At 27.4% G+C, this 19,162-nt stretch overlaps 1 protein-coding gene across 1 annotated transcript in view; it reads right to left on the bottom strand.

The window, feature by feature from the left end:
• Positions 1 to 3,069: 3,069 nt before the first annotated feature.
• LOC111617844 (cyclin-dependent kinase 8-like) overlaps positions 3,070 to 19,162 on the bottom strand; it is a 30,193-nt gene continuing 14,100 nt past the window's right edge. Inside the window, exons 3-15 of the mRNA XM_023359162.1 lie at positions 15,736 to 15,881; positions 13,381 to 13,456; positions 10,916 to 11,026; positions 10,704 to 10,844; positions 10,573 to 10,630; positions 10,369 to 10,500; positions 8,246 to 8,389; positions 8,096 to 8,165; positions 6,883 to 6,915; positions 3,839 to 3,961; positions 3,683 to 3,767; positions 3,442 to 3,567; positions 3,070 to 3,369 (exon numbers count right to left, since the gene is read on the bottom strand). Of these exons, the coding sequence (XP_023214930.1) occupies positions 3,268 to 3,369; positions 3,442 to 3,567; positions 3,683 to 3,767; positions 3,839 to 3,961; positions 6,883 to 6,915; positions 8,096 to 8,165; positions 8,246 to 8,389; positions 10,369 to 10,500; positions 10,573 to 10,630; positions 10,704 to 10,844; positions 10,916 to 11,026; positions 13,381 to 13,456; positions 15,736 to 15,863 (1,329 nt within the window). The 5' untranslated portion in view covers positions 15,864 to 15,881 and the 3' untranslated portion in view covers positions 3,070 to 3,267. The remainder of the gene's footprint in view (positions 3,370 to 3,441; positions 3,568 to 3,682; positions 3,768 to 3,838; positions 3,962 to 6,882; positions 6,916 to 8,095; positions 8,166 to 8,245; positions 8,390 to 10,368; positions 10,501 to 10,572; positions 10,631 to 10,703; positions 10,845 to 10,915; positions 11,027 to 13,380; positions 13,457 to 15,735; positions 15,882 to 19,162) is intronic.

The raw sequence follows: 19,162 nt of genomic DNA, 5'->3' as shown, positions 1-19,162 counted from the left end.
ATTACAAAAACCCAAAATAAATGTTCATACAAAGTATTTTTACCTCATGTTTCCAGTATCTCTTCTAATTTTCATTAGCATACAGCATCACTTTTTGCTCACATGCAGATGTGTTATAAAGAACTGTAATGATAATATGTTTTAAATTTTTTGGATTTCTAACTGTTTATTATTTATAATTCTGTTTGTTGCACTTGGCAACAATTTTAAATAATTAGAATAAGAATTCCTTTATTAGTTTTATTAAAGTAACCATAAAGTAAGTAGCTTTAAACAATGAATGAAATACTGTCAAAAAGCAATTTTCTACAAATGGCTAGAAAATCCAGAAAAATGGAGCTGTACATTTCCTGAAGTACAGTGAATGGAGTGTAATATCATAAAACATTGTCCATTCCTCGAAAACCAGGCTCTAATGGAAAATATGCTTGCAGCTCACAATTCAACTAGAAGATAAACTGCAATTTTTGGAAATGGCATTGATTATCAGTGAGAAATGTGGCAAAAAAAAAAAAATGTGAAACTAAACAATGGTTCAAAAAGCTAAGCAGTATGCAAATATGAAATCATGTAAAAAGCAAAAGGAGGTAATTAAAACTGAAAATTATATTCTTTAATTAGCAAGAAGAATGCTTGTTTGGTGTTAGCCTTCATGCATGTTTCATTGACTTCTCAACACTTCTGGGCTCATGCTATTATACAGTGTTTGAAGAAGTTCTCCCAGAATCTCAAATATTAGTATTGAAAATGGCTTAAAATATCTACTATGGCAAGCAATTTTCCAGGATGAATCGAAAAATCTTGTTTGTGACAAAAGGATATATTAGTGCTGAAATTTATATTAATGAACGTTTAAAAAAAATGCCGTTTTCCTTTTTAAGAAATCATGGTGGCCATACTTTATTTTGGCCATATTTGACAACAATACACAAAGCAAATTCTACAGTAAGTTGGCTGGAACAGCAAAAAATTGATTTTGTGCCTACATACAGATCTATCAAACATACCATGATGCCAACCAATAGAAAGATTTTGGTCTCTTATAAAAAAATAAACTAAAAAAACACAGAACAAACAGCAAAAGACATTAATGATTTTTCTCTAAAATGGAAAAGAGATCACAATAGTTGATCTCTTTCCATTTCAGAGAAAACATGTCTACATCAATTATTTTTATTTATTAAAATTTGGTAGAAATACTTTTTTCTTATTCAGAACTAAATGTTTATGAACGTATACTAACTTAAAGGATTAAAAATATCTTTCTGCCACAAGACATTCTAGCTGAAAAATAGGCCAAAATCCTTATCAATCCAGTTAGATCGTTATTTCAGTAGTTGGTTATCTGAATAAATCCATTGCGGATCTCCACTTGCAATGCAAAATAATAATGAAAAAATTAGTTTGTTACTGTCTCAATTTTTATCAAAATGTGTGGTGCAATCCATTAATTACATTGAAAAAAGTATATTGCACATGATGGAGGGAAGGAAGGGTCAATGCATTGTCTGTGGACTTTTAGTAGTATCAGTGGCATACAAATTTGTTCTTATAAGCCTACTTACTTGTCATGAATACACTATCAGAAAATTATTGCAGAACCTTTAAGTGGTTTATTCAATGTTGGAAGTCAATGAACTACTGTACATACAATTGCATGGAGGAGGGTTTGCCAAAAGTATGTTATTGTACACAATGGGATAACTCAAAAACTATAGATGTAATTAATAAATAGATGAACCCTGTAGTGTTTTTTTTTGGTTTGTTTTGAAATTTGAAATACTTCCTTTATCAAATTTTTATGAACTTTTTTTTTTCTTTGCATCAAATATTCACTTATAATAAAAATTCAATATTAATATTGAATTAGTACCATTTTATAGAAATAAAAATAATAAAACTCCTGGCGAGAAATCCAAAACATTATTTGTTTTGGATTTCTGCACATTATTATTATTATTTGAAAGTAAAAGATTTACATACTTTTAAATTTTTTGGTTTTTTTGACTGATAAAAAATTATCTATGAGCATTTGTACCATGCATTTTTTTTATCAGTCATAAAATAACATGAAAATTAAATTTTATAAATTTAACACTTTCACATTTAGTTACTATATATTTAAATAGGAATTAATTTGTTTTTAAGAAATTGCCTAAACCTGTTTTACAAAGACAATTATTAATTGTATATTATGAATATTTTTGGATAAACAATTTTGTAATATTGAGGGATTAAATAACTTGGTCTTAATTTTTTTAAATAAATTAAATAGTATTATATAAAAATTTATATTTTGATAATTACCAAGAAATTTTTCATTTCAAAAAGCTTTAATTTGTGCACTATTTTCCAGTTTCTTTGCATCTAATTTAAAAAAATAAGTAATTTATATGAAATTGTTAAAGTAATAATGCAATACAAGTTGCCATAAAATGTGGAAACATAGATAAATATACATAAATAGTTTGTTGATATTATACTGTGGAAGCTGATTAACTCGAATCTGTCAGGGATAAAACATTCAGACTTTGAGTTAATCAGTTTGATTTAACATGTTATGCTAGATGATTGGAAAAAGAAAATGACTTCGAGTAAACATGACTTTGAGTTAATCAGGTTCCACTGTATTACAGTATCTATGTTTAATGTGTCTTCCTTCTTAATGATTTCTATTGTGTATTCTTATTTCAATCTTTAAGAAATAGGCAAAAAGGAAGGAATAATCAATTGATTGTATTTCTAAATATTTCAACTTGAATTTCTGCTTTTCGAAAAAGAGCAGAAAATGATGAAAAGTATAGAACATGAAAATTATGCTTTTCAACTTCTTTTATACAGTGCTAAATGTAAATGTTTAGCATGTACAGAAGCAGAAAATATTTGGAAACTTGGTTAAGTTCAAATCCTTAAAACATATTGGTCAAATTCAATATGTTTTAAGCATATTGGATTTGATTGAATTATTTATCTATTAGTTATTCCATCTACAAAATTAGACATGAGTCATTGATGTAAATGGAAAATTTTATATCATTTGAAGGATAACAGATCTAAGCATAATATTTTTGAATACTGAACAATAGAATATTTATTGGAAACAATATAACATTTAATATACATATTATACATACATTTTTTTACATGTATCTACTACAGTATTTTGTTCATGCAATTTATATTCAAATTTTTTCTGTCAATAAAATTATCTGCACAACATTCTTTTCAATAGATTAGAATTAAAAATAATATATCTTTTGTCGGACGTCAGAAATGTTGTGGAAAACCAGACTGTTGGGGATTGTTAGCGGCAGTGAAAGAGAGAGTAGGTTGGTTCTGTTGTACACCACTTCCTCCCATTGCATGAGACTAAAATAAAGAATGTCTCTTAATTTCTTGAAATTTCATTGAAAAATTGTTTTGTATTGCAACAATTGTTACCTGTGTGGTCGAGGTAGTCGAGGTTGTGGGCGGTGGGGGTACCATTCTTACCCGTTTGGCACTCGGACCATGGTTGGCATTATCTTGATTGCCTTGGTTATTCGCTGCAGTTGTCTGTAAGACTCGCTTTTAATATACCACTTTGAAAATTAACATATTGAATTATTTAAATTTTATTAGTAAAAATTATTATAAATTTTAGCATAATTAAAATAGTAATGACAAAAACACGAATAACAACCTTGCTAGTGTCGGACTTGTCTTCCTGTTCTTCATCTGTTAAAAATTCTCTCTTTGGATAAGGAATTGGATAACCAGCAAAAACACTAAAAACAAAAACTGAAAATTAGATATCCAAAATTGTTTTGAATTTCATAATATAAAAACAGTAATATACTCTTGTGTAGGTAATGGTTCTTCTTGAAAATAGGAATCTTGCATAGCTAATTCAGAAGTAATTCTTTTCGTGGGATCCATTAGAAGTAATTTTTGAAGCNTTGTCCATTTTTCGATGTTGTGTCTACAGTCTCTGTGGGTCTTTTATTTATAAGATATGCTTCATTTATTGCTTTTCCCACACTTCCTTGTTCAAGTTAGAATAAAAAATGAGAGCTTTCGCCTTTTCTAATGTGCTGTTTAATCTCTATGCTCGTCCATTCAATTGTGGAATGTATGGCATTATGTAGTCTTTTTGATTTACCAATGTCTTATCTTATCGCCGCCATATTCTACACCATTGTCACAACGTAATTTTGATACTTTTAGATTAATGTACACTTCTACTTGAGTGACATATTCGCTGATGTATTCGAGCACTTCACTTTTATTCTTGAGAAGATATACAATACAAAAATGACTGAAAATCTTCCAGCATAGTCAAAACATATTTATTTCCATTTTACGTGTCTAGTTCAATTGGACTGCAAGAGGTCTTATGTCTCTTCATCGTTTAGTTTAAATGGGAGTCCAGTCAGTCTTGTTTTTAATTAATTAAACATATTTCACAAACTGAATTAATGAGTCATAATCAGTTTTAGTCAGGTTTATTCCACTTGATAAATCAATTAGTTTTTTCATGTTACTTATGCCCAAGTGCCTAATTTTCTATCCCAGTTGTCAGCAATTTTGTTTTTCTTTACAGTTGCACTTCTTGATATGATCGTATAACGCAGTGGTCCCCAACCCCCGGGCCGCGGACCGGTACCGGTCCGTGGATCAAATGGTACCGGGCCGCCCAAGGAACATTAAGTTACAGTACTGGTATTTCCATTTTATTTACTATGGTGTATTTCTCTCGGGTTTGTGCGACTTTTAATTAATGGACGACGGAACAACGGTATAAACTGGACATAAGAAACACACTTCGGGTGTTATTGTCTCCTATTACCCCCAGATGGAACCGTCTTGTTGCAAAGAAACAAGCTCAGGGTTCTCATTGATTTAACGTTCTAGTGAGTTAAAATGTTAAATCATATTATATTCATTTTTTGGTGTAACTATATTTTATTTTGAAGGCATGTTTAAATACAATTAAAATTATTAAATTGAATCAATCTAAAATATAAACAATCAACGTCCCCCCCTCAGTGGGCCGCGGTAAAATATCAAACGTTGACCGGCCCGCGGCGATGAAAAGGTTGGGGACCGCTAGTATACACCATTCCATGAAGACATTTTTAATTTCCTATTTTTTCTCTACAGAGATAAAAAAAAATTGCTATTCTTCATTTCTTCTTTATTTCCTCTTACCTCTAAAAAATATCCTAATCATGCTCAATAAAGCTGAAATCAGAATAAAGCACCACCTACTCCAATATTACTAATGCAACTTGTTTCAAACTACTGTTTGTGCTGATTTGGCTCATATTACCAAATTATCAGCCTTTAAGATGAATTTTAAACACCTATGTAAAGCCTAATATTTTATATCTTAGATAATATTAAGGCTTCATGAATATTCAGATTTATAAAAATTTTCTTTTTTCTTGTTATCTATAAGACTTGGTTTATGAATATTTTAAATTATAAAATTTTTGTTCCATTCATATAATATTAAATTTGAAAATGAAGTTTAAAACAAAAAACAACAAAAAAACAGAAAATATAAATGAAATCATATTATTGTTTTTTTTATTATTCAAATAAAAATGCATGTGCATCGCCATGGCAATGCACATGCATAACTGTATTCTTTTAAAAGGAAATTATATTGTTCAGTTGCTCAGATGACATTCTTCTTTCTGAACTTTAAATTCCTTACATAACAATGTGCTTCAATTTTATGCTAGTTTATGAACTGACATAATGTGGTTGCTCTAAAAATGGAACATTGAACTTATCCACATTTGTTTGCAGTGAATTAGCATCTCACTTGTCAGCTAGCATAATTTTTCATTATAAATTGTACTTAAATTATAGTAATTGTTTATATAATATAATTATTAAGTAATTATAGTGACTATAAAGAAAAAAATTGTCATGCATCAATAGCATTCTATTGAATCATTATCAAATACAAATAGAAATGATTTGCCTTGTTGGTCATTGACTATTGTTGAATTTCTTAATGATGCTGTTCGGAAAAACTTTAACACTGGGAAATATTCACTAAAGCATTATTTTTCCTCAATATTTTTGTTGAAACGTCAATTAATCTTTTTATATTCTAATTTAATTATATATGATGCTTTTATAAATTATCTTTTCTTTTAGACTAATAACATGATTCTTGACAAATTTATTTTTTTTCCATTTCAAGCTGATATTAATATATTTTTCTTTAAATTTTTGAATTATAGATCACGTAAATCCACAAACGACAGGTCAAAATAGCACAACCCACTCTTCGGTGACCGGAAATAACAATCATCATGCAAATGCGTCCCCTTCGGACGATTTACGTTTCCACGGTAGCGAACTTGTCATGCTGTACGACTATAAAGCTCAGGCGCCGGACGATCTGAGTATGAGGAGAGGCGATTGGGTATATGCTGACCTGAATAATCAGACGGTAGATGGATGGTTGTGGGCCTATGCTCCAAAAACAAGAAAGTATGGTTTCATTCCCAAGGCCTATGCAAGACCTCCAGCAATGACTTCACTCTAATCTCTTAGAGTTAATGCAACTCTGAGATTAGAATTGTAATTATACTACAATTATATTTTTATAATTGAACATTTTTTGTTATAGTATAGCATTTTTAATGCTAAAAAATTCACTCGTTATGGAAATCATCACTTTTAAAAGGTTGTAGTTAGTATATTTTTATTGTAATTTTCTGAATGTTTCAAAAATTATATTTTTCTATACATTGTCTATAAAATTAGCATATGAAAATTGTAAATGAAATGCCAAAATCTATATTTTTAGAAATAAATTTTTTTTTATAAGGAACAATGTAATTTGGAAGGGATCTACTTAGCAATATATGTTACACTGACTTTTGTATATATTTATGTATAGAAATGTTAAGACTGTATACATGCTCATTTAAAAAAAGTTACACTGTATTGTTCTATTAACAAAACTCACAATCTGTAAATTCTTGTAATTTCAAAACAAACATTCCATCACACGTGATAAATTTAGTGTATATTCGCAATCAGTTTCTCTTTAAAACATTCCTGAAACCTAGTAATTTTGTGCCACTTCATCTGTAAAACAATTTGGCTTTTATGAATCTCTTTTGATATGTGATAAAATTGTCATGTAAATTATTTATCAGAAATCTGAGAAGCACTTTGTCTATTCATCCAGATTTTATTGCATTTTAAAACATTGAAGTCTCCTGTACCTATTTTCTGATTTTCCTCTCTTAAATTGTTAATTAGTAGAAAATTGCACATCTCAAAGGGCTGGTGCAAAGTGAAGGGTTCGGATGTAAAAGACAGCAAAAAAGCTTCCATCAGTATGTTGCAAATGTGCTAATGGCTAAACAGCAATGTATTTCAATTTAAATATTATATGTACATGTACTTTTTAACTAGAATGTGGACTTTATTCTAATTAAATTAAACAAAGAAGAAAACTTCTTAATTAAGACATTTAATTTTTATATTTTCTTTAAACTTTCATTACAGCACTTACCATCTTTACACTTGAACCCTTCAAATGTTATTTATTATCTGATAAAGTTAAATTTTGAAAAATCCATAAAAATNTAGTTATTTTTTCACTGTTTTTTGCTTTCTTTCCTTTATTTCCACCAGCACTTTCATTGGATAGAGGTTGCTTGGTAAAATATCTATCCAAGAGGTTTGGCTTTGCCTACTTTTTAAAATTTTTCTAAAATGACTTAGGCAAATGTCATTACTCCGAGCAGCAATACGGCCAGTGTGAACCTTTTCGGGGTGTTTCTTTTCAATAAAATCAGTCACTTTCTGATAATACTTCAAGATTTCCTTTATTGAGCGAGATCCTTCCACGACGAAGCAAACAGGCAGACTGAGACCGATGAACAGAAGTGAATAAAAAATGGCGCTGCGAACTAATGTAACATTGCATGGTGAGTTTTTGTTCGTATTGTGGATCAAAAATATGTTCGAATTTCATGTCGTATCCTGAAAATTTCATATGCTGGGGCATTCGTATCTTGAGGTACCACTGTATCTTTTTGAAATCAAGTTGAAACGTAGTAAATAAAATTTTATTTACTTGGAACGTTTGAAATCCTTGAGAAGCGTTGGATGTTCTGGCATCTTTTTGATATCTTCCCAATCCTTCTCTATAATTTATAGAGCATATTCAATTTAATCTTTTAGTACATAATGATACATTATAAATATATTTCACTAAATATCATACCAAGTGGAAAACCCATCACATTAAAAATTCTATCTAACTGATCATGATGATATGGATTACTAGTTTTGATATCTTCCTGCCGACAATGGAAAATTGGTTCTGATGTCAACAGTTCAGCAAAAATACATCCAATGGCCCAAATATCTAATTAATAAAAATTTTTAAATTAATATCTAATTAAATTATTTTTTAATATATGAGCCATTACTTTTGAAAGTGGTGTATAAGTCCATTTTTCAAACATTGAGAGATATTTAAGAGTTTGCATTTGAATCAACAAAAAAATATTGTCAAACATTAATAAATTTGGGTAATGTTTTTAAAGCTATAAACTTGTTAAATTTTATTATGTAATAATAATTAATAAAATTGTAAAGAAAATAAAAAATTTTTTAAGCTACATATAGACTTTCAATAATAATAAATCACGAAAAATATGAACAATAACAATTTTAAATTTATATTTTAATTGAAGTTGACTTTTCTGAAATGTATTTTTTTAATGTAAAAAATAATAATTAAAATGAGAACATGTCAGTAAACAAATAATCAATTTCATTAAGAAATATCTTTAGTCATAAAATATAAGAATTTATAAATAAACAACTATGAAAAGTAAATTACTTTGTTAAGATAACTAATAATAACAAATGTATTCATATTTCAATCTTATTTTTCCTTTACACTTAGCATTAGCTATTATCCATTATAAAGACTTTAAAAAAGTTGTTTCAATTATTAATTATTATGAACGGACTTATGGTATTTCACTTTAAAAAAAAAAAAAATTCTTGAGATAACATTTTACAGTTAAACTTCTTTTGATTAATTTATGAGAATATTGTATACCATTGACTTTGTTATAAATATAAAAAGAGGACATCTATGCCTCACAAAAACTATCATTAACTCACTTTTTTTTTCTAAACATAGACTTATACCACTTAAAAAAAAGTTCATATATTTTTATTTTTCCTTTAAAATAATAATTATCTAAATTTTATAATATTTAAGTTGTGTAAAAAATTAACTTTATACAATAAAAAAATTCTGTATTTTATCAATAATATAAAATTAAACATTTAATTTTAAGTAATAAGATTATTTTTTTTTTATATCAGATAACAATTTCTTATACAACTGAAATTTTGAGTAGTTTATTTATTAATTACTTTAAAATATTAAAATATTAGTTTATAAGAATCAAATCATAAACTTTGATCATATTTGTCTATAGATAATTTTTTACATAAAAAGCTGTAAATTTACAGCAAGTTGTTCTATCTAAAGATTTAAATAAGATATGTCATTGAATTTTAGATGAGCATTAAAATATTTCATAAAACAACAGCTAAGGATTCTTTACCAATGTTTCCTCTAAGCTGCACGGCTGCGCACTGCTCAAATTGTTTCCGCACACGAGAATTTATGTGCCGCGCAGGCGAGCATGCACACCGATTTGAATTGTTGTTTACTTATTTCTCACTCTATCTGCAACATGATTATTGCTGCATATATTTCGATTAAATACATTAAATCATTGACAAAAGATAATATTTTGTATAAAAGTATGTTTTAAAATGAATTTTAATCTCTACTTTATAATTAATTTAATTTTTATAGGAAAAAATAAGATTTTATAAATATATGCTCAGAAAATTTTTTTGCTCAGAATCTGCTCAGCAAAAACGTTTTTTTTGCTCAGAGAAGTATATGTTCCGCTCATCTACAAAAAAAATTAGAGGGAACATTGTTCTTTACTCTGCTTAAAAATTTAACATAGTAAAATGATTTCAGTTATCACATTAAAATTTTGAAAATTATCATCTATAGTTTATGAAAAGAAATCTGGCATTATTATTTTAAAAATTTATTAATTTATTTATTATGTAATATATTAATATTTTAATTAATTTATTTTATATTTTTAATATAATAAATATATATTGTATATATATTTTAATATTATATTTTAATTAATTAATTAATTTAATATATATATACACATACAGTATAATAACTTTTCGACAACAAAATTGGAAATGTTGACAAACTCAGTTTAAAGTAATTTAAAAAAATAAAAAATAAGCTAAATCTATAACATTCATAATGAGTATAATTACCAATAGCTTTGGTATAATGTCTTGCTCCTAATAATAATTCTGGAGCTCTATACCAAAAAGTTACAACTACAGGATCTAAATCAGCTAAAGGTTTTAATGGAGAGTTGAAGAGGCGTGCAAAACCCATGTCCGCTAAAAAAAAGTAAGAATAGATTAAATCAATGACTTTTTTTATTTCAAATCTAATACTACAATATAATTTACCAATTTTAACTCTTCCTCTTTCAGGACCTTCTCCCATGACAAGAATATTAGCTGGTTTCTGAAATAAAATTACTATTAAAACTATTTGATTTTCTTTATTGACAATCTAATTATCTGTTACATTCACTTACCAAATCCCTGTGTAAGACCCAATTGGAATGCAAATAATGGATACCATCTAAAATTTGATATAATAATGATTTTACCATTCCTTTTGGCACAATAACTGGTTTTTTATTTGCCTTGGCTGCTCTATGGAATTTGATGATATGCTGTAGATGCATTATAACATTATAACATAAACTAATATTAAATATTAAAAAAAAATATAAATGAATCTTACCCACAAATCATGTTCAGCATAGTCAAACAGTAACCACACTTTTCTATCAGTATGAGACAAGAATACCCGTTGGAGATTAATTACATTTGGATGTTTAAGCTCTCGCAATAACTAAAAACAATGGTACAAAAGGAGATTTAAGGAGATGGCTAAGATTCTGCCATCTACAGATACAAGTAGATGAAAATAAAAAGTTAAATCTTTTAATGATTTTACAATATTATACCTACACCCAAAGAATGCATGAAGATCAAACGATAGTTAGAAATTTTTTATGAATGGAGTATTACAAATGTGTAATAAGGGCTAAAAGCAATTAAGAATTAGTTTCTATTTCTCATCTATTAAGAAAAGACAATATTTAAAAGCTAAAAACACTTGAATTGTAAAAATCTCTTTTAATAATTATAGCATCATAAAATGTCAATAATCAATCTGCATGCTCTCTTTGGTCCTAATCTGGAGAGTATTGCATCCAAGCATTTTACTTTACATCTAAATCTTTTGCCTGCTATGTGTAACAATTTGACATAATTCAGACCATTAACTATATCAAAAACATTTCTTAATGATGCCTAAAAATTAAAATAATAAACTATAATTAGAGTAATTTTTATATATTTAGATTCAGATAATTTACAAATTTATGAATAAATGACTATGGTACATATAACAGTATAACTAGGCTTTGCAGAACCCTGTAATGCATGAGATCTAGAAGTCTGAAGCCTGCACTGAATAAATGTTTTTAAAAATTTTATTAACAGTTTTAAAATTAATTATATCAATTATTTCTCATCATCTATTTAATGATGAAATGTGAAACATTAAATTCCATATTGTTATTGTAAACTACAATAAAATTACTAAGAGATGGAACATTTTTGGCCATAAGCAAAACAATGAATGGAAAAATAAAAATAATAAACATTTATATTTTAAAATTCTTAATAAACATTTTAATTTAATATAACAAGATTAAAAATTAAGATGGATAAAAACTGGTGGCTTTACTGTATAAATTATTTAAATTCTTATAAATGTTTTAAACATTTTTATAATAAGTACATTAAAAGTTAAAAAATTGTATTTTAAATTATGAAAATTATTTTGTACGATAATTTTGCACTTGGAACAAAAACGATAAATAANTAGTCAAAAAAAAAAAAAAAAAAACAGGTATTATTTAGGACAAAACAAGTTATAATTGAATGATCTAACAAAAATGTTCAGTCTGTCAACCAGTTATAAATCCAAATCTTGAAACAACATTAAATTACAATGTTAACTTATCTTAGTGGTCTAAGTTAATTGTGACCATTTCATATATTTATTAGTTAAGCTTAAATATCAAAATATATTGTATTAAACTGTTTATTTTATGCTTATGGATAACATTTTGTAAATATTTTTTTTTTTAATATAAATACAGTGGAACCTCTGTATACGACCTTAATCCGTTCCCGATGTTTGGACTTATACTGAATTGGACGTATACCAAACCAACCTTTCCCATAAGAAGTAATGTAAAAATGATTAATCCGTTCTCGTGTAAAAAAAATGGCTGGCTTTAAACACCTCGCTTTCCTGGCTAGTTCCTGCTTGATTTTTCGTGAGATCAGCGTGTATCTTTTTAGCTTTCTCGCAAATAATTGCTTCCGATACGCTGTCTCCAGCACTGTTTTTCAGTTATCCAAAGCAAAAGCAATTTCTCGACATGATCTAATGTCTTCGATCTCTGTTTAGAAATTGATTTAACCCCTTTCGCAACGTTAGCAGATTTAATAATGTCTTTATTTTTTGCGATTGCCCATATCGTCATTCTCGGAATATGGTAAACAACAGTTAAAATCTCGAACACGCATGCCACCTTCGTATTTCTCAACAATCTCTTTCATCAGTTCCATTGTAATTCTAGTCACTTTTTTAGTTTTCTGTCGCTTTTCATTTGCCTTTTTGGGATTCGTGATTAATAAAAATAATAAAATTTTACTTACGAATTAAAATCAGAAGAAATTAAACAAAGTTATAAACCGTTGCACCACGAACGTCTAGTCTGGTCTAGTACACCGATACTGCTACTTGTTCATTGATGACGAGTATAATTGAATTATGTCGTATACCGAGCAAAATTTGTTTCGTCCAAACAGGACGTATTCTAAAGCAGACATACACCGAGGTTCCACTGTATTTTATTTCTAATTTTAATCATATAACTCATATTTTCTTATCAAATGTCTAAAATATATATTTTCACTTTGTGCAGTGATAAAATTGTTGATCTTATCAAACTTATGCATTTTATATATAATTAATAATTATGAAGCTTACATCCTTAATCAATTATTAAAAACTTGCATAAAATAGAAATAGAAACTAAATATTGAGATTTTAAATTGTATTAAAATCATGTCTACAGTTTTATAATAGGATATAAAATAGAAAATGAATAAATAATAACATACCGCTATTTCTCTACATGCTGACATTGATATACCCGTTCCTTCAATTTGTTTCAAGGCATAATCTTTAGGATCAGAACTAAAAGATTTAAACATTTTAAATGTTTTTTTTTAACTAAAAATTTCAATAAAAAATAATTATAACAAAATTTTAAATATTCTATATAATTATATACAAAGTTCAATATTTTAAAAGCCAATATTGCTGAATTTATTTGATTATAATTCTTAATTTTTATAAGTAACTTATTGGTGTAATTTTGTAAATTCAGTTAAGTAATGCTATTTTATTGACACAACTATTATAATATAGATCAGGTGTGGCCAAGCTTTTATCCCATAGGGGCTACTTTTTTGGTAAAATATAGTCTGCGGGCGACTATGAATATGGGCAAACATACGCTGTCCGATACGCTGTCTCCAGCACTGTTTTTCAGTTATCCAAAGCAAAAGCAATTTCTCGACATGATCTAATGTCTTCAATCTCTGTTTAGAAATTGATTTAACCCCTTTCGCAACGTTAGCAGATTTAATAATGTCTTTATTTTTTGCGATTGTCCATATCGTCGTTCTCGGAATACAGTAAACAACAGTTAAAATCTGGAACACGCATGCCACCTTCGTATTTCTCAACAATCTCTTTCATCAGTTCCATTGTAATTCTAGTCACTTTTTTAGTTTTCTGTCGCTTTTCATTTGCCTTTTTGGGATTCGTGATTAATAAAAATAATAAAATTTTTATTAATCACGGATTTAGGATTTTTTATATGTGCATGCGTTAACATTCATTTGCATTGTTCATCGGGATAAATACAAACAGTATGGGTATGTTGCACAGACAGTCTATATTGTAAGAAGAAATTATTGAATTAAGGTTTTTAAACATTAATTTAAGTGAAAGCAAATTGTTCAACTTTAGCTACTTGCAAAACCTTTGCGGTCAACCGGTCGACCACAGTCTACGTGTTGGCCATCCCTGATATAGATCATAATAATTAAGAAATAATAAATTAATAAAGTTTTATAACTGAATATCTAATCAATGGATTTTTCAGGCTCTAATCCAACTAAACTTTATTTAATGAAACTAAAATAATACCTCTTGCTTCTTACTTCTTTCCAGTTACATGCAATAATAATTAAAGAAATATTACTTTAATTATTATTTCAGCTTTGTTGATGTTATATTAATCAAACTAAATAATTTGGTGCAAAAGTAGACTTGTATTAATATTTAAATTGTATTAATCTTGTATTAAGATTAATACAATTTAAACATTAATAGAATTTAATTTAATTCTATAATCAATCTAATTATTAATTTGTAGATGACAGCTTAACCATAATGTATATTATTTATTTATATATATATAAATAAATCAAATTTGAGGTAGAGCATTAGCGAAGCCTCTTTTATATGGTTTAGAGAATTGTGTTCATTCTTAAAATCTGTTTGATTGATTTTGATTACACTTTGTCATTTTCCATTAATTGTGAAGAGGAATGAAAAAATGTAATAAAAAAAGGGCCCACGACTTTGTTCTTCAGATATAAGGTTGTTGCATGAGAGTATGTGACAAAGTGATATTGCATGAATCACATGACAAAATCATGAAATATTTTACAGTTGCTAGCATCTCTTCTATGGGCTTATAGAATTGAGTTTGTTCTCAAAATTTAATGGACCGATTTTGATAAAACTTTGCCATTTTCCATTAATTGTGATGAGAAATCCAATAATGTAATGAGCATCCATTTAAATATAAAAATTAGGAGTCCATGACTTCAATATACAAAGGTATTAAAGTGACAATGTCCATGCCCTCTGATGCAACTAAGCACATCTAACAAAATATAGTCCTAGAGGTTAAAATAAAATCAGCATTGTGTGTACCTAACAGAAAATAGATGCCAAAAACAAACAAAACATAAGAACAAAGCAATCAACAAGAACAAATTGAAATGAGGGGCAGTAAACTAACAGTATACCACCACCACCACCACCAAACAAAGCAATCAACAAGAACAAATTGAAATGAGGGGCAGTAAACTAACAGTATACCACCACCACCACCACCACAAGCATTAGTTCTAGAACAGACACACAATTAAAACCATTTGAGGTAATCATATTTTTAATATCCACAATGTTGTTTGCAAGCCAGCTCTCAGTGATGAGAATAAAAATTATAGTAATTATTAAATAGTATAGGTAAAAAATCAATTTAATTTTAATTGAGACAATTTGAAAATAAATATTAAATTTAGAACATTCAGCAATGATAATGAACAAGCATATAAAAGCTCAATTTCAAGATTAAGCATGCATATATTTTTTTCTATTTAAATAAAACTAACCCATCTTTTCTTCTTGCTTTATAAACATGACCATATGTCCCTCTTCCCACTTTACACCCTTCATACTCGAACAAATCTTCAACTTTCTCTCTCTCTGAAGCCGTTCTAACTTTGAAGTCATAATCCATTACAATATAAAAAAATATCTGAAAAATTAGAAACAGTTTATTTATTTATTATTTTAATATTTATAAGAAATTGTTTGTTAGTTACATAAGAATTTCTTATTATTAAATTATTTAAGTATTTAATTAAAAAACAACAAAATTTTTATTTTAAATCATAAGTTTAAATCATTCCAAAATTTAAATGCTATTTATTAATTCTTGATTATTATTAAAGGTAAAAATCAGCTGCTTCACATCTTCATTAATACTTTTTTCATACTTATAAAAATATATTTACTACTACTGATATGATAAAAATATTCATTCTAACTGGATATTATCAATGTATCTCCAGAAATAGAAGAAATAAAAATAACCTATTTTTGAACTATCAATAAAATAATACACTCCAGAATAAAAAGATATTGATTTTAACTGTTTCATATTGCCATATTGGAAATAATCTTGTTCATTTATAACATTGTTTTATAATAAAATATATCATTATAAAAAATAATACAAAGTTACAACAAAGAAGTATATAAAAAAAACTTTTATGTTATGCCAGATTATAATGAGTTTTATGTTTAGGAGTTAATAAACTTGTAAATAATGCTTTAAAAAATATTTTGTTAATAAATTTTTGAAATTTTTATGCATGATACTTTTTGTTTTGTAATTATTATCTTAACTAACAAGTAAGATATTCTTTGGTACTCAATGTCAAATATTATACAATAAAATTAACCCTGCTTTTCCACATTAACAAAATTTTAATAACTTTAAAATTAACATTAATGATTTGTACTTTTGACAGCTACTGTAATTTATACCTGTCATCTTCAGATGAAGTTAATTGAACAGAATGTTAACAGAATTTTTTCAAATTCTGTTTTTTTTGAACAAAATTTGAACAAATTTGAAAATTTGAATACACAGTGACATTATGATAAGATTTTCATTTTGAAAGAACAAAATAAATAGATTAAAATCTTATTTATATACAAAAAAAAAAAAAAAAATATTTTTATACAAGCATCTCAATTAAGAACTTTATAAAGAACTACCCAAATACCCTAGGAGTTATAAAGTGGAGTTGTTAGTCATTTGTAAAGCAATTTCTGATTATTACACAGATGCCTATATCTGTGTTTCTCTCTAAAGTGAAAACGAAAAGGCTCATCTAGATAATTCTATTATCTGTTTGCTGTGCAATAACTTATTTTAATGTTCTAGTTTCCTTGATGTAGCCCCTATATGTCAGATGCAAGAATATCTTGAGTAAAATCATATCAATTCCTAATTTTTCTAGTAAAGAAAGTGATTCTTTATTGTCTTAAAAAAATCACTCTACTATTATAATATGATTTAATTCTTTTATACTATATTCTACTGGCCTACCTTACATAATGCAAAGCTTCATTTATACAAATTCAGTAGTTAAAATATTAGAAAGCAGTAGAATAATATATTCCTTAAAAATTAGCTAATAATTATTTTTATATTCTATAAAATGTTGATGTGAAATATACCCAAAACACAACAGTCCCCCCTCTCTCTTCCCTGTCCTTCTTTTTTTTTTAAATCAAAATGAAAAAGTTCACTGAAGCCCTACTACTTTTCTTAAGCTTTCTAGCCCATCCTCACATAGGTATCAAAATCATAGTGACAGTTTGAAATTAATAAGGTTTACTGGAATTTTTTATCTTGATCTCCAAAAAACAGAAAGAACTGTATGTATTAAGAAAGTTGAGAAATTTAATTTAGTCAATACATCCAAAAATTTCTAGTTAGTATAAGTTACATTCATTCATAAATATTAATCACATAAAGAACCTTTACTTTATTCCAGTAGAACATTAACAACAACAAACATTCTGTATCTGGACTGCTGTATGTTACTATGTATATAATTCATCTCTGTAATCCAAAAATTTTGGTAGACGGGCTCACAGCAAAACTTTTAGGAAGTTAGGAACTCACTTTTATTCTTTAAAAAATGACATATGCATTTTCAAACATCTTGACTGCCCTGCTTCATGTCAGTTACAAATGTGTTCCATTTAAAATGCTTATTCTATCACATATTTGATGTTTTCAAACAGCTTGAGTTGGTTGTTCTTAATGTTCTACTAGAATAAAGCAAAGGTTACCTATGTGATTAATATTTGTACATTTTTTCAGCTTGATTTTCTTTCTTTTTAATTCATTCATAACTTTTAAAAAATGTACTATGTTAAGGCTGGAGAATTTTCTTTTATACAAAAAGCAATATCTCATTTCAATGTGATCTCATGAGGCTGCATGTTATATTACAAATTTCATAAACTTATACACATTTAGCTTATATGCACAAGGTATCTTATAATAATTAATAAAGTAAAATGATCAAAAATATCATTAAAAAATTTATTATACTATTTGCCCTTAAGCTACTTTTTGGTTAATTTATCTATAAATTGAAAAAATAACATGTTTATAAACTCATTTCTATATCATTTTTNAAACTATTTATCGTTTTATGACGAGTAAAATTTTTTCGTCGCGTTCACGGCTTTTAAGTAATGCATAAACCTTCGAGGCGCGAGGCATAGGCAGTGGCCCACGTCGTCCATGCCTTACGCCGCCCTTGGTCATAGAAATGATGTAATTTGAATATAAATTATTTATAAATACGTATGTCAAGTTATATTTTTATTACGACGCAAAATATATTTAAGAGTTTACGACCACTGTTCTGGGTGAGACGTTGTTGAAACAAAAAAAGTTATGCATTCCATCACGTACATAAACAGTGTCGTAATTCGCCAAGTGCAAATCAGCAAATTTGTAAAATTTTTGTTTATTTTGAACAATCCGGATAATCGAAAATCCGGATAATGGAAGTCCGGATAATGGAGGTTCTACTGTACTATTATATATAATATAAATAATCTGATTTTAAATTTGGGAAAAACTTTAAAAAATACCATTTTGCAACAAATTCCTTGCAGTGTATGTTCCTTATGTTTAAAATATGCAAAACATTGCATATTTTAAACATACAGAACATAATGTTCTTACATTTACAATAATTATTTTCTATATCAATGGTTCCCAACCTTTTTCAGGTGGCAACCCCTTTTTATAAAAGCCAAGTGTCCCGCGACCCCGATACAATTGAAAAAGGCATTTTTAATAAGGTAATTAAAAAACAACGAAATTAGTTTTTTTACTATAATTTTATTTTAAATTGTTTAATAATTTAATGCAATGGTTGAAATTGCATGTTATTAACCAGTTTCAAAATTCGCGGGTGAGTTTTTGTTAACGCCAATCTC

This window comes from Centruroides sculpturatus, unplaced genomic scaffold (assembly GCF_000671375.1).
Source record: "Centruroides sculpturatus isolate CEXI.00-Female unplaced genomic scaffold, Cexi_2.0 scaffold104, whole genome shotgun sequence".
Lineage (NCBI taxonomy): Eukaryota > Metazoa > Arthropoda > Arachnida > Scorpiones > Buthidae > Centruroides > Centruroides sculpturatus.
This window is presented reverse-complemented; position numbering and strand designations above follow the sequence as displayed.